The sequence below is a fragment of the Podarcis tiliguerta genome (genome assembly GCF_965153285.1).
Source record: "Podarcis tiliguerta genome assembly, chromosome: 8".
Taxonomy (NCBI): Eukaryota; Metazoa; Chordata; class Lepidosauria; order Squamata; family Lacertidae; genus Podarcis; species Podarcis tiliguerta.
Window position 1 is genome coordinate 61697621 of NC_139541.1, and position 13961 is coordinate 61711581.

At 45.1% G+C, this 13961-nt stretch overlaps 1 protein-coding gene across 1 annotated transcript in view; it reads right to left on the reverse strand.

Annotated features, from left to right (window-relative positions):
- The window catches only part of CRYBG2 (crystallin beta-gamma domain containing 2), a 63599-nt gene that overhangs the window by 20508 nt on the left and 29130 nt on the right, over window positions 1-13961 (reverse strand). Inside the window, exon 4 of the mRNA XM_083454670.1 lies at window positions 113-4424. Coding sequence (XP_083310796.1) covers window positions 113-4424 — 4312 coding nt within the window. The remainder of the gene's footprint in view (window positions 1-112; window positions 4425-13961) is intronic.

A 13961-nucleotide genomic window follows, 5' to 3' on the forward strand; every position in this document is an offset into this window, starting at 1 on the left:
ACATTTCCTGAACGCCCTAAAACAACAAAATCTCTTTGTGACATTATTGCAGCTGTTGCCAGTGAAAGAAGGATGGAAGGAACCCTTCACTGCACAGCGCAGACTGACTTACCTGAGCTTTCGACGGGGGAAGAGAGTTTGTTTCTATGGACAGAAGAGTAACCTGCTGGGAGCTATTGTCTGCACCTGGCACCCCAAAGGCAGGCTCAGCTTGCAGCGCAGATGGCGGTGATTCAGAACTCAGATTTTCAGGTGCCTTCAGCAGAAGCTCATTTGGAGATGTCTGGCATTCCCTGTTGACTTTTTGGGCAGCCGGAGCCAGGAGTGTGGGCAAATCTCTTCCTTCTTTCCATTTCTCCAGGACTTTTTGTTGAGATTTCTCTGGGGAGATGAACCTGCTGTAGAGGAGACTGTTGTCCAAGCGAGAATAAGGCTTATCTTCCACAGGTTTCTTGTCTGAGAAGCCAGACAAAAGAGTAAGCCCTTTGAGAATGTTTGCTCTGATTAAGTTGCTCTGGTTGGCGATAGCTTTAGGAGCGATGGCTTTGGCCTTGGCGTCTGCAGCCCCTTCCTGCAACTTCCCCAGGAAAGAGCCAATCTCCTCCTCGGTCTTGAACGTCTTGTTTTCCCAAGGGTACAACTCTCTGGCCTGGCTGTTCTCCCATGACTTTTCATCCTTGGTAAGATATGGGTTCTCTATTTCCTCCATCTCATCTTCTTCCTCCTCCATTTCTTTTTCTCCCTCTGGGTTCCTCTCCTCGGTAAGAGCAAAAAGCTCACCTATTGCTGCTGGGAGAGGAAGCTTTGACTTGGGAGCGACGTGGTCCTCGTCGATGGGTGGAAGGGATGTGTGCTTTGCAAACGTGGAAGGACGTGGAGGCCTCGGGAGGAGCTTCAGGGGCTTGTGGAGTTCAGGGGAATCCATATTACGGAGGGTGTCTACAAAAAGCTCCATGTCCACAGCTTCTTCAGGTTCCTCTTCTGCTGTCCTGCTGCTGTGTCCTGCTTCCTGGCTTGGAGGTTCATGGGAGGAGTTCGTTTCGGTAGGGGGGATGGCTGGTTCCAGTGCAAACACAGGGGAATCTTTTCTGGGATAACCTTGTTCTTCCTTTAGCTCATTCCAGATGGTGGATTTTTGTTCCCTTGTCACAGATTCCTGGGATTCAGCAGAGGATCTAAGCATGTTGGTTTCTTCTGCAGCATCCGATGAGCAACGAAGTCCTTGGGATGCAGATGTGTTGGCCTTCTCTGCTCTTGAGAGGTTGTTCTCCTGTTCTGACCCATTTGTTACAGGGCCATCTGGATCAGGCATGCTTTGTTCCCTTTCAGACCTGCTTGATGTAAACAAGTTGCTGTGCCTCTGGAATGCAGGTTTGGCGTGCGGGCTGCAGCCTCTCTCGGACGTGCTCAAAGGAGCAACTCCCTCCCTGAGTGTGGTAGCATCTCTATTTGATGTGAATGCAGGGTTTGGCAGAAGCATACACCTTTGCCTTTGGGCGTCACTCACACCGGCACTTCTGGATTGAGTCATGCAGCTTTCTTGCTCGGATCCTGCTATGGAGCAGTTGCAAACATCATCTGGAAGGGATGCAGGGCTCCCCTGTGGGGACTTGTCATCAGGGAGGTCACTCTGGGACTGCAAGTTTTCTTTTGGTGGCAGGGAGCTGATAGAGCTTGGCACAAGGGACTTTCCTTGCAGGGCTTTGCTTGCACTCCCTATCCCAGAGCTGGACATGATAATTTCTTGCCCTGCTCTGTAGACAGTGGTGGTTCCAGCTTGGGGTACGATGACTTGTCGTTCAGACCTAAAGACGACCATGCTGTTGCCATTGGGGCCATACCACTGGGTTTGAGATTTGGCTACAGTGCTGGAGCTTACAACACGAGGCAAGGGACTTAGCACACAGGGCCCACTGGGAGGTTTAGTGCTTGTGGTGCTGGGCGTGTAACTTTCCCCCAGGGATCCACCCAAAGAAGTAGTGTTGGCAACTTGTGACTGGTAGTTTTCTGTTTGGGATCTAAGTATTATGGCACTGGGCTGGGCACTTTCTGTCAGGGATCTGGTGATTATACTGGAGCTAGCACCATTTGGCGCATGGCTTTCCCTCTGGGATTCCATTGCCCCAGTGCTGATAGGAATAACAGGGAGAGGTTCCTCCTGAGAGCCATCTGTGCTTGATATGAGGCTCTCTCTCTGAAATCTAGTTGCCAGAGGGGTGTCAGTAGCACTACCGCAGTGGTTTCCTGTCTGGGATCCAGCTACTATGGTGCTATTAGCATCCTGTGTCTCTGTTCCTGACAGGCTCTTTGGCTTTGAAGCTGGGGTGTACACCTGAGCAAACACAGGACCGTGAGCTGTAAAATCTTTCCGTGGGCTGGGAGAGCAGGAGCGCTTCCCATCTGATGTGGGAGAGAAACTTCTAGAACCTGCTGGGGAAGAGGAGCGCTTGCTTTCTGCAGAAGAAAATGGGTGCTTGGGTTCTGCTGAGGAAGATAGGCACTTGGCGTCTGACGGGGAAGGTGTGTGTTTGCCATCTACTGGGGAGGTTGAGAGCTTGTTTTCTGCTGGACACAATGTCTGCTTGGTGTCTGCTGAGGAAGACAGGTGTCTGGCATCTGCCAGAGAAGTTGAGTGCTTGGTTTCTGCCGAAGAAACTGGGTGCCTGGTGTTTGCTGGGGATGACGGACACTTGGTGTCGGCTGAGGAATATAAGCGTCTAATATCTGCCACAGAATATGAGTATCTGTCGACTGGTAAAGAAGATGAACACTGTGTATCTCCTGTGGAAGAGGAGCGATGGTCATCTGCCGCAGTAGATGAGTAGCGGCTCTCTGCTGGAGGAGGCAAAGGCTGGGAACTTGCTGAGCCCTGGGTATCTGTCATGAGGCAAGATGTCCTGCTATTTGCAGGCGAAAGGGAACGCCTGGTCTCTACTGGTGAAGAAAACCTTATATCTGCTGGAGAACGGGACCGCCTGGTCTGTGATGGGGAGAAAGAAAGCCTGGTATCTGCTAGAGAAGGAGAACGCCTTAAATCTGCTGGAGAATGGGACCGCCTGTTCTCTGAGAAGGACAACAAGGCATCTGCCGGGGAAGGAGACCGCCTGGTATGTGCTGGAGAACGGGACCGCCTGGTCTCTGATGGGAAGAAGGAGTGTCTGGTATCTGCAGGAGATGGAGTCCGCCTTATATCTACTGGAGAATGGGACCGTCTAGTCTCTGCTGGTGAAGAAGACTGCCTGGTATGTGCTGGAGACTGGGACTGCCTAGTCTCTGGTGAGGATAAGGGGTTCCTGGTATCTGTTGGAGATTGCTTTATATCTGCTGGAGAATGGGACCGCCAGGTCTCTGGTGAGGAGATGGAGTTCCTCGTCTCTGCTGGTGAAGAAGACCTCCTGGTATGTGCTGGAGATCGGGATCGCCTGGTCTCTGCTGAAGAGAAGGAGTTCCTGGTGTCTGCCAGAGATGGTGACTCCTTTACATCTGCTGGAGATTGGGACCACCTGGTCTCTGGTGAGGAGAAGGAGTTCCTGGTCTCTGCTGGTGAAGAAGACCTCCTGGTATGTGCTGGAGATCGGGATCGCCTGGTCTCTGCTGAAGAGAAGGAGTTCCTGGTGTCTGCCAGAGGTGGTGACTCCTTTATATCAGCTGGAGATTGGGACTGCCTGGTCTCTGATGAGGAGAAGGAGTTCCTGGTTTCTGCTGGTGAAGAAGACCTCCTTGTATGTGCTGGAGATCGGGACCGCCTGGTCTCTGCTGAAGAGAAGGAGTTCCTGGTCTCTGCTGGTGAGGAAGACAGCCTGGTATGTGCTGGAGATCGGGACCTCCTGGTCTCTGCTAGAAAATGGGGCCGCTGGCTATCTGCTGGGGAAAGGGGCCGCCTGGCATCAGCTGGAAGAAGGGGTCGCCTGCTACCTGCTGGAGAAATGGGCTGCCTGGCATTTGTGGGAGAAAGAGAACTCCTGGTATTTTCTGAGAGAAGTGGGTGGGGAGCATCCTTGGATGAAAAGCTGCACCTGGTGGGTACGGGGGAACGGGAGTCCCTGATGCCTGTTGAGGAAGATGGGCCAATGGTGCCCGTGCCTACAAGCCCTTTCTCCCAGGCCTCGAGCAACACGGACACTCTGGAGGGGCTGTTGCCTCTGGTTCTGGTACTTCCTCTCTCCAGCATCTGTGTCACAGCTGAGACTTTGCCAAAGGAAGGTTTGGTCTCTTCCTTCAGTAGATCAGAAGGTGTTGTCTTCCTTCTGAGCGAGGCAGTTGCAGTGGATCCCCCTGACCTGCTCTGAGCGGAGCGAGACCCACCAGCGACCGCCTCCATTCTGTACTGAGTGCAAAGGAGGCCTCTTCCAATGTCAAATGGTCCTGTAGGATGAGGTCCTTCGCTTTCAGATGCCACGGAGAGTCCTCTTGACTCAGAAAAGCTAGAGACAGGGCACAGAAAGGACAAAAGAAATGGTCAGGCCAAGAGGAGGCAAGAGACTCATTAAACTCTTTGCAGCAGGGGTGGGGAAACACAGACCCAGTAGCCAAATTCAATCCCCCCCCATCTCTCTCTTTAGTCCTTGGGGATCTCCTGAAGCCATCCACCCTCTCCCCAGGCCACAAATCTCCACAATCTGGCTTTGCACCCTTCTTGAGTATTTTTGCCCGGCTGGAATGTGTCCTTGAATTCTGATAATGCCTCTTGCATGACTGGATGGCTGATAAAGAGGGGTGCGCGTGTGCAGAGACCAGCCTACTGTACAAAGATAAAATTTACATTTGTTGTCTCACCCACTTTTGGCCCTGTCCCCACCCCACACTGGCATGTGGCCCTCAGAAAGGAAGGTGGCCCTTGGGTTGGCAAAGTTTCCCCACTCTGAGCCAATGTAAAAATCCCTCCGTGTTTCTATTCTATTATACCCCTCCCCCTTGAAAACTTACTACTTTTTAAATGACTATTTCGACAAACCTGTGTTCCTTTACAAGGGCCCCAATTATCTACACTCATTCTCCAGAAACGCAGAATCATCACATACCTGGTCTGGGATGGTCTGTTTAAAAGGTCATCCAGCCCAGTGATTGCAAAACGGTGGATTAGAACCAATCCAGGGGCTATGGGAATCTTCTGAATGGCTTGAAAGACAACTAGTAGTTTATGATCAAAGGCACTGACTGAACCAAAGCCAGGGCCTATTAATTATAAGCAAGCACAGTAGCACGTGCTAGCATTTGATTGAAATACGATTGTACAGGTGACGATATGGATTTTGGAACAGATCTGAACCATAATGGCATGGCACATTTTCTCAAATCACAAATGCCAGTTAAAAAAATAATAATTACAGAGCAATCCAAAGCCTGGATGGAGAGCAACAAAGCAGCAGATTGATTGCCACACACCAAACCTTGGTACTCATCCTGGTCAGAGTGGAAGGAGGTGGGCTGGCAGTTCCTTTTGTTGCACCAGCTCTAAGCTCACACAGCCGAGGGGCCTGATGATCAGGCCTCTCAAGGGATCTGTGGGGCTTTGGATCCAGTAGAGAGAACCCAAACCACCAGCATCCTGCATTCCACTTCAAAGAACCCCCATTTCAGAGCTCTCTATTGCCTACTGCCGGTGGCAGTGTTGCCAACAGAAGCTTACCTCCTGCTGCTGAAGATTTTGCTGCGGATGAGTGCCCTCCCACCAGCAGCCCTCCTCTCCACCACAGGCCATGGGAGAGGACTCTGCCAGTCATCCTGTGCGCACACACACCCTGCCCATCTTGCCATCACCGGGGGCGGGTGGGTGTGTTTACATATGCATTCTTATTTTATGTAAACTATTTATGAGTCACTTTTCTAAGAAAATATCCAGAGCTACATAAGCCATAAAAAGAAGTGCATGCCTTTAAAAAAATTAAGCAATTGAAATACTGGAAACACAAACCACTGCCGAAAAGAAGCAGTAGCTGCACAACCAGAATCAACATGGGACCAGATAAAAGGGAGAGGTGGGACGGTGGGAGTCACACCTTTTGCTGCCTTTCGCCTCTTTCCTTCTCTCAACTGTCATCTAGTATCAGCCATTCCACCCAGCTGCACCAGAGGGAGAAATGGAGCAGCAGAGATGGGCAGATATGGTCCTCCAGGCTTCTCTGTCTGGCCCTGGGAACTCTCCCCAGGCCATGCCCCTCACTGGCTTTGATTCATACTGTTATGGAGGGCTGAGTTTGGCCACCACTGTCTTTAGTGTGTAGGAGTGGCATTCTAGGTTTGATTGGTGTCAGCTGGAGGTCCAAATAAAGGGAGGAAGTTGCAGACTGCAATTTCCTCACGAGGAAAGCACACACACAAACTGAGATTATACCATGGTGGAGAGATAAAGAAGGACTGTAAATAGCTTGTAACAGAAATGCTTGTGCAACCAGTCAAGCAATAAAAAAGCTCTTGACTGAAGAATTTGAGTGTGACTCCTGTTCTTGTCCTCTGCCTCCGGGGAAAAACTCTGCTACAAACAGTAAGAAGTAGTTTTACCGAAGGTGCCACCACACAAGCAGAAAGCGCAGCGGAAGTGTGTGGGTGGTTACCCCTATTACATACAGCACATGATTTTGCCTGGTTGGAAGGTGTCCTTGAATTCTGAGAAGGCCTCTTGCCTGTCTGTCTAGTTGGAGAATATACAGGTTTGTGCAAAAAACCGAGGCATCCTGTTTTTGTGTGTGAGATCGCAGCGGCCATTTTGGGTATCACACTCTTGCTCGCTGTTGCACTGCACTCTTGCCCCAAAGAAAGCACGGCACGGAGATGCTGGAATGAAGTCATATGGTTTTAGCAGAAATGTACTAAAGTTTTAAGTGAAAGTGGATTGATAACGGGATAAAATGAAAAATTTAAGGTTAGATTGTTAAGTTTAATTATAGAACAAAAATTGAGTAAGATGGAAAGAATTTGCTGAAACAGTTAATTGAAATAGAATACAAAAAAGGGAGGTGTGAGGAGGTCGATGAACTAAGTTAATGAAAGGTAAAGATATGGAATATTGGATGTGTGTGCTTAATGTATTGGTTTTTTTTTTTCATTTTTCTCTTTTTTCCATTTTTTTCTGTATTGTTGCAGTGGTCTTTTTTTCTTTTTTCTTTTTCTTTTTATTGTAATTGTAATGTATGTTTTGTTAAATTTATATTGTTTCCCTTTCCCTCTTTTTCTTTTTTCTGTAATTTCCAAACCCTTAATAAATATTTTATATAAAAAAAAGAAAGCACGGCACGGGTCATGTGACTCACCTGGGCACACGTCCCGGAAGAGGCATGTCCTGGTTTGGGGTCTCCAAATGTTGGAAAGAAGCCTTCATCACATTGATACCCAAGTCAGAATCTGAAAAGACTCAGCTCAAGAACTACCGTCCCATCTCACTCCTAAATGTGGATTACAAAATATTTGCAGACATTTTGGCAAATAGACTTAAAAAAGTATTAAATGAAGTAATTCATAAGGACCAAGCAGGCTTTCTCCCTGGTAGACACTTATATGAAAATACTAGAAACATCATTGACATTTTGGAACTTTTGCAGACTGATAGGAACACAAGGGCGGTGTTAATTTTTATTGATGCGGAGAAAGCATTTGACAACATATCTTGGATGTTTATGAAGAAGAACTTGGAAGGGATGGGAGTGGGACGGGGGTTTGAGAATGGATTACAAGCAATTTATTCAGAACAAAAGGCTAAATTAATAGTGAACAATGTGGTGACGGAGGAATTTAGAATTGAGAAAGGGACACGACAAGGGTGCCCCCTATCCCCTCTGTTATTTATTTCAGTCCTGGAGGTGCTATTGAACATGATCAGAGAGGACCGGTTGGTACAAGGGATAGAGGTCGGAGTGAAACAATATAAACTGAAAGCATTTGCAGACGACCTAGTTTTGACATTGCAGGAGCCAGAACCCAGTACAAAAAGAGTTCTTGAACTTATATCTGAATTTGGTCGGGTGGCGGGATTTAAGTTAAATAAACAAAAAACTAAGGTGTTGACCAAGAATTTGACAATTACAGAAACAGAGGGGTTTCAGAGAGAAACAGAATTGAATGTGGTAAAAAAAGTGAAATACCTAGGGATCTATTTGTCCTCCAAAAATTTGAATTTATTTAAGGATAATTATGAGAAATGTTGGTTGGAAGTTAAAAAGGATTTAGAAATTTGGTCAAGATTGAAACTTTCCTTGTTGGGAAGAATCGCAGCTATAAAAATGAATGTGTTGCCGAAAATGTTATTTTTGTTTCAAACCTTGCAGATCGTGGACAGAGTGGATTGTTTTGGAAAATGGCAGAAGGACATATCTAGATTTATCTGGCAGGGCAAAAAGCCCCGAATAAAGTTTAAAATACTAACAGATTCAAAAGAAAGAGGGGGGTTTGCCCTGCCGGACTTGAGGTTGTACTATGAGGCTGCAGCCTTCTGCTGGCTGAAAGATTGGTTTTTGTTGGAAAACACTGATGTCCTAGATCTGGAAGGATTTAATAATGCTTTTGGTTGGCACGCATACCTATGGTACGACAAGGTTAAAGTACATAAATTGTTTAAAAGCCACATTGTCAGAAAAGCAATTTTTGCAGTCTGGATGAAATATAAAGACCTACTAGAGAGTAAAACTCCGAGGTGGTTATCACCAGTGGAGGCCAAGGCCCGAAAAAGACCCAATATGGAGGCCTACTGGCCGAAATATTGGGAACTAATTGAAAAAATTGGAGACAATTGGAAGCTGCAGAGCCAGGAGAAATTAAAAAACAAGGTGCGAGATTGGTTACATTATGCTCAAATTCAAGAGGTTTTCAAAATGGATAAAAAAGTTGGATTCCAGGTGGAAAAGTCGAAACTAGAGACAGAATTGTTAGAACCAAAGACAAAGCTGTTATCTAGAATGTATAACTTGCTGCTTATGTGGAATACACAGGATGAGATAGTTAAATCTGCTATGATTAAATGGGCACAGGATGTTGGACACAACATTATGTTTGAAGACTGGGAAAGGTTATGGAACACCGGAATGAAATTCACGGCAAGTACTGCCTTGAAGGAAAACATCATGAAAATGATATACCGGTGGTACATGACCCCAGTCAAGTTAGCTAAGATACATCACCTGTCTGACAACAAATGTTGGAAGTGCAAAGAAGCAGAGGGGACATTCTTTCACCTCTGGTGGACTTGCCCAAGGGTTAAGGCCTTTTGGGAAATGATTTATAATGAGTTGAAAAAGGTATTTAGGTATACCTTTCCCAAGAAACCAGAGGCCTTCCTGTTGGGCATGGTGGACCAGAGAGTGTTAAAGAAGGACAGAATTTTGTTTATGTATGCTAGTACAGCAGCAAGAATACTCATCGCTAAGAACTGGAAGACACAAGATCTACCCACGCTGGAGGAATGGCAGACGCAGTTGATGGATTACATGGAGATAGCTGAATTGACCGGCAGAATCCGAGATGTGGATGTAGAAACAATTGAGGCGGACTGGAAAAAATTTAAAGATTATTTGCAAAAGTATTATAAGCTGTATGAATCTTAAGATTATGCATGATTTGGAAATGATATGCTTTAGCAACTATGATTAAGTGAACAGTAAATTAAGTGAGAAAAGAGAAAAGGAGATAATATGAATTGAACATGTTACGTTTATTTTTAAAGGTATACATAATATATTGAATTTGGATACATAACATGTGAAAGTTACAATAAGGTATGATATAAGGTAACAAATTGCTGACATTGTTAATACAAAGAATGCAGAATCGGAAGGGGTGGGGAAGTCCAAGTTAGGACTCTTTTTTTGGTTTGACTTATATTGTTTTGCTATACAAAAAAAAAAAAAAAAAAAAAAAATGGTTTCTTGTAAATTTGTAGGTATGTTTGCAATGCACAAAATTTGGAAAGAAACGCAATAAAAAATATTATAAAAAAAAACAAATGTTGGACAGTATGCAAAGATAAATGTTGCATTTGTTGCCCTGCTTACTTTAACCAAAAGACAAATGCTACTGGCATGTGGCCCCCAGAAGAGTGTGCAGAAGGAAATGCGGCCCTCAGATCAAGAAGGTTCGCCACCCCTGGAGTAGCAGGACTTACTACTGCACTGGCCTGACTGAGAAACCAGCCGCCACTTGCCCACCCACCTCACCCGTTCCTTCAAGCTGGTCCTTATAAAAACTTACACAAAGAAAGATGCAATGACTTGCAAGGTGCAACCAAAACTTGGCAATTTCTTCCATACCTAGCGGTGGGAGCAGCTGTTGCTAACCTTGTTAGTCTCAAAGCATGAAATTCAGCTAGGACAACTAGGGGTCAAATATTTTAAGGAGTGGTATCAGTTCAAATGCCTCACCTAGAATACAGTGCCCCCCTGCTTTGTTAATCATTTTGGTTGTGTTATTCCTAAAATCAACTGGAACAGGGACACCTTCATTATATCCCACATAAATGTATAGCAACCTGGCATTTGGGGAATTCTGACCTCATACAGAGCCAGTGCTGCAGCATAAATCTCACTTGACCAAACAATTTTGAAAAGGGACCAATGATGAGAAAAGTGGTTTTAAAATGCGAAACTGCACACACTTCGAGTAGTTTAGTTGCTGTTTACCAAGGTTGGCAAACAGGTTTGTGTTTGTCTTTTGCTTTAAAGTGGCAGGAATGGAATGCAGCAATAAATCAAGCATGAAGGGTGGGGAGGTGCTTGCCTTCCTTTGTGGGTTTTTGTTTTTTTTTTTTTAATTCTAGTGTCTCATTACCTTAGTCACAGGTATTCAAAAATTAAGGTGCCCAATTTTTTGTTTTTTTGCTTTTGCTCTTAATTTGAGTTCTTTGCATGGTTGGCATTGGGGGAGAGCAGTGCTGTGTGGCAGGCAGAAATCAAACAGGTAAGTTTTTCTAGTGTGGAAATCCAGTGATGGGGAAAGCTTCAAGTATTCACAGTCTGTCTGTCTGTCTGTCTATTTGTTTGTGATGTGATTTACTTTTGGGTCCTCTACCCCCACTGAAGGCATAAATTTGCATATGACAAAGGGTATACAACTTTAATGCAAAATTATGTATTCTTTTGCAAGTACAGAAGTGCCTGATCCATATACTATATACTGGCCCCAGAAAATTCGGCGGCACTTCACTAGTTGCATGAAGTGTTATCCTGAGCTGCAGATTGAAGGTTAGAGGATTGTAAACAGGTCAGAAGAAAATGAAATGCAGAAAAGTACAGATTATGATAACTCCATTATTAACAGTGGCCATTCACCCCAAAAAGTTGTTGATAACATAGACATCCTGACATTGGTAAGCCAATTAACAAATATAACTTTTTTAAAAAAAGGAATCCCTCTATATAATATTCTCTCTACTCCCCAACCATGTATATACCAGCAAGTCAGGATAACCCTTCATACATTTATTGAAGTAACTGTAGTCCACAAAAGCTTATGCAGTGATAAATTATTTTGTCTTTTAAGCTGCCATGAGACTCGGGGCTAAAATTTGCACTGTGTTGATTTAAATATTTTTTTAAAAAATAAAAATAAAATTTCTCACTGGTATCTAACTCCAGCAAAATTATTTAAAATGTATAAAGGTGTCCTAAATGTTTGCTGGAAGTGTGAAAAATGTGAAGGGACATTTTATCATGCTTGGTGGACTTGTAGGAAAGCTGAGAAATATTGGCTACAAATAAATACATTGATGCAGAAGATTTTAAAGTTTTAAATTCAATTGAAGCCAGAACTTTTCCTGCTAGGAATAATGGATATGCAATTAGAAAAAGACTGTGGATCATTATTTTAATACATGATCACAGTGGTGAGACTTTTATATGCACAAAGATGGAAAGATTCATCATTACCTACCAGGGAGGAATGGTTGCTAAAATTACTGGACTTCGCTGGGATGGCAAAATTAATGTGTTTAATAAGAGAAAAATCATTATCAATATTTACTAAAGATTGGAAACCCCTTATAGACTCTTTGCATGAAAAAGAAATTGAATTTATAATATCTAGGTTTGAGGATTAAAGAAAATATTGGTTTGTAGAAAGTGGAATTGTTGGATGTTACCTTGGATGTATTGAATAATTTTCTATATTGTAGCTGACAGAAGAAGAATCAGAAGTTCTTTTTCCTTTCCCTTTTTTCCTTTTTTCCCCTCCTTTTGGTTTGTGTTTAGATTAGTTTTTTTATCTTTGATAAAAATATATATTTAGTATTTGTTATTAAGCTCATTGTTGTTTTTGCATGTAGTTCCCTCTTTTGGCCAGAGTAGGGCGGTAGTGTGCAGGCAATGTTCCTCTCTGGTGTCCTTCAGGTCCCAAAGTTTTAATAAAAACCGTGCACATTTAAAAGGGCAGGGATGAACCACCTGTCCCTCTCCCTCTTCCTCCCTCCCCTCTCTTTTTAAAATTATGTAATGATAGGATAGCCACCTTTTTGCCCTAGCAGGAAATACACCTGTTTTATTCTTACCTATCATGCAGCTGCTGAAGGCCTGGGATCCCTGCCCAGAAAGGAAAAAAGGAGGCACACCTAAGTGGCAAACCTGTTGCTCTATTCCTAACCTGAATTGCTGACCAGTGCTTGTAAATGCCATCTGAGCCAAGTCAACTCAGCCTTTCCTTTCTACAGCAGAGAAGCAGACAGGGGTTGAGAAATTCAATGTGTCCTGACCTGCTTAGTCTGACAAGGCATTAATCTCCAGGGTGAGTCAGGTTTGTGCTTTCACCCTGCCAAGCCACCAACAGCGTTCCAAACACAATTCCATGGAAACAGGAGGGAAACTTCCTCTACTGTTCTGAGATATGGACTGGTTGAAATAAAAAAGCAAGATATTATATGAGGCCAACACATAGGTAATTTGTCAGATTTTTTTAAAGCATTCACCCATCTTAGCTGGCTCTTCTCCACAAGCTCAAAGGCGCAGTGGTGCCATCAGAGAAGGACTTTGGGGCAGAATGAGCGGGAGGCACCCCAAACACATCTAAAGGGCAGCAGGAGTGGGAGAGATGTGGGCATTAAAGTCAGAGTCTAAAACAGACTCCAACCTGGTGCATACCAGGTGTTTTGGACCACAACTCCCATTAGTCCTTGTTGCTTGAGGCTGATGGCTAAAAGGTAAAGGTACCCCTGCCCATACGGGCCAGTCGTGTCCGACTCTAGGGTTGCACGCTCATCTTGCTCAAGAGGCCGGAAGCCAGCGCTGTCCGGAGAAACTTCCGGGTCACGTGGCCAGCATGACTAAGCAGCATCTTAGACTAAGTCAGCACCAGCGCCGCACACGGAAACGCCGTTTACCTTCCCGCTATAAAGCGGTACCTATTTATCTACTTGCACTTAGGGGTGCTTTCGAACTGCTAGGTGGGCAGGAGCTGGGACTGAACGACGGGAGCTCACCCCGCCGCGGGGATTCGAACCGCTGACCTTGCGATCAGTAAGTCCTAGGCACTGAGGTTTTACCCACAGCGCCACCCGCGTCCCAATGAGGCTGATGGGAGTTGTAGTCAAAAAACATCTGGAGGGCACCAGGTTGGAGAAGGCTAGTCTAAATTACCTGAGTGAACCACTGCAAAAATGCAAGGAGTAACGTAACATAGTAGACACACACCCAAAGACATAGGCATGCTTGCATAAGGAAGAGTTGGGTAATGCCTTTATTAAGACCAACTGTTGTTGGCATCCGTCTGTCTCTAGAGACAATGGAGTGCGCCTCCGGGAGTGAACTCAAACTGCTGCGTTAGCAGCACCAAAGACACTTTCCATGGTGCACAAGCCTGGGCAGTGTGCATGAAGGTGCCCAGATGACAAGACCCCACTCTCGGCCTCACTGATATGGTCCAAAGGAAAGGAAAGCAATCCATTTGGCACCAGATGGAGCCATCCAACTGTCTTAGGGACTCCCCTCCGGATTTGTGTAGGGTTAACTCCTTAGCCTTTTATTTTCTTGAAGGTTTCCTGCAAGGCAGCA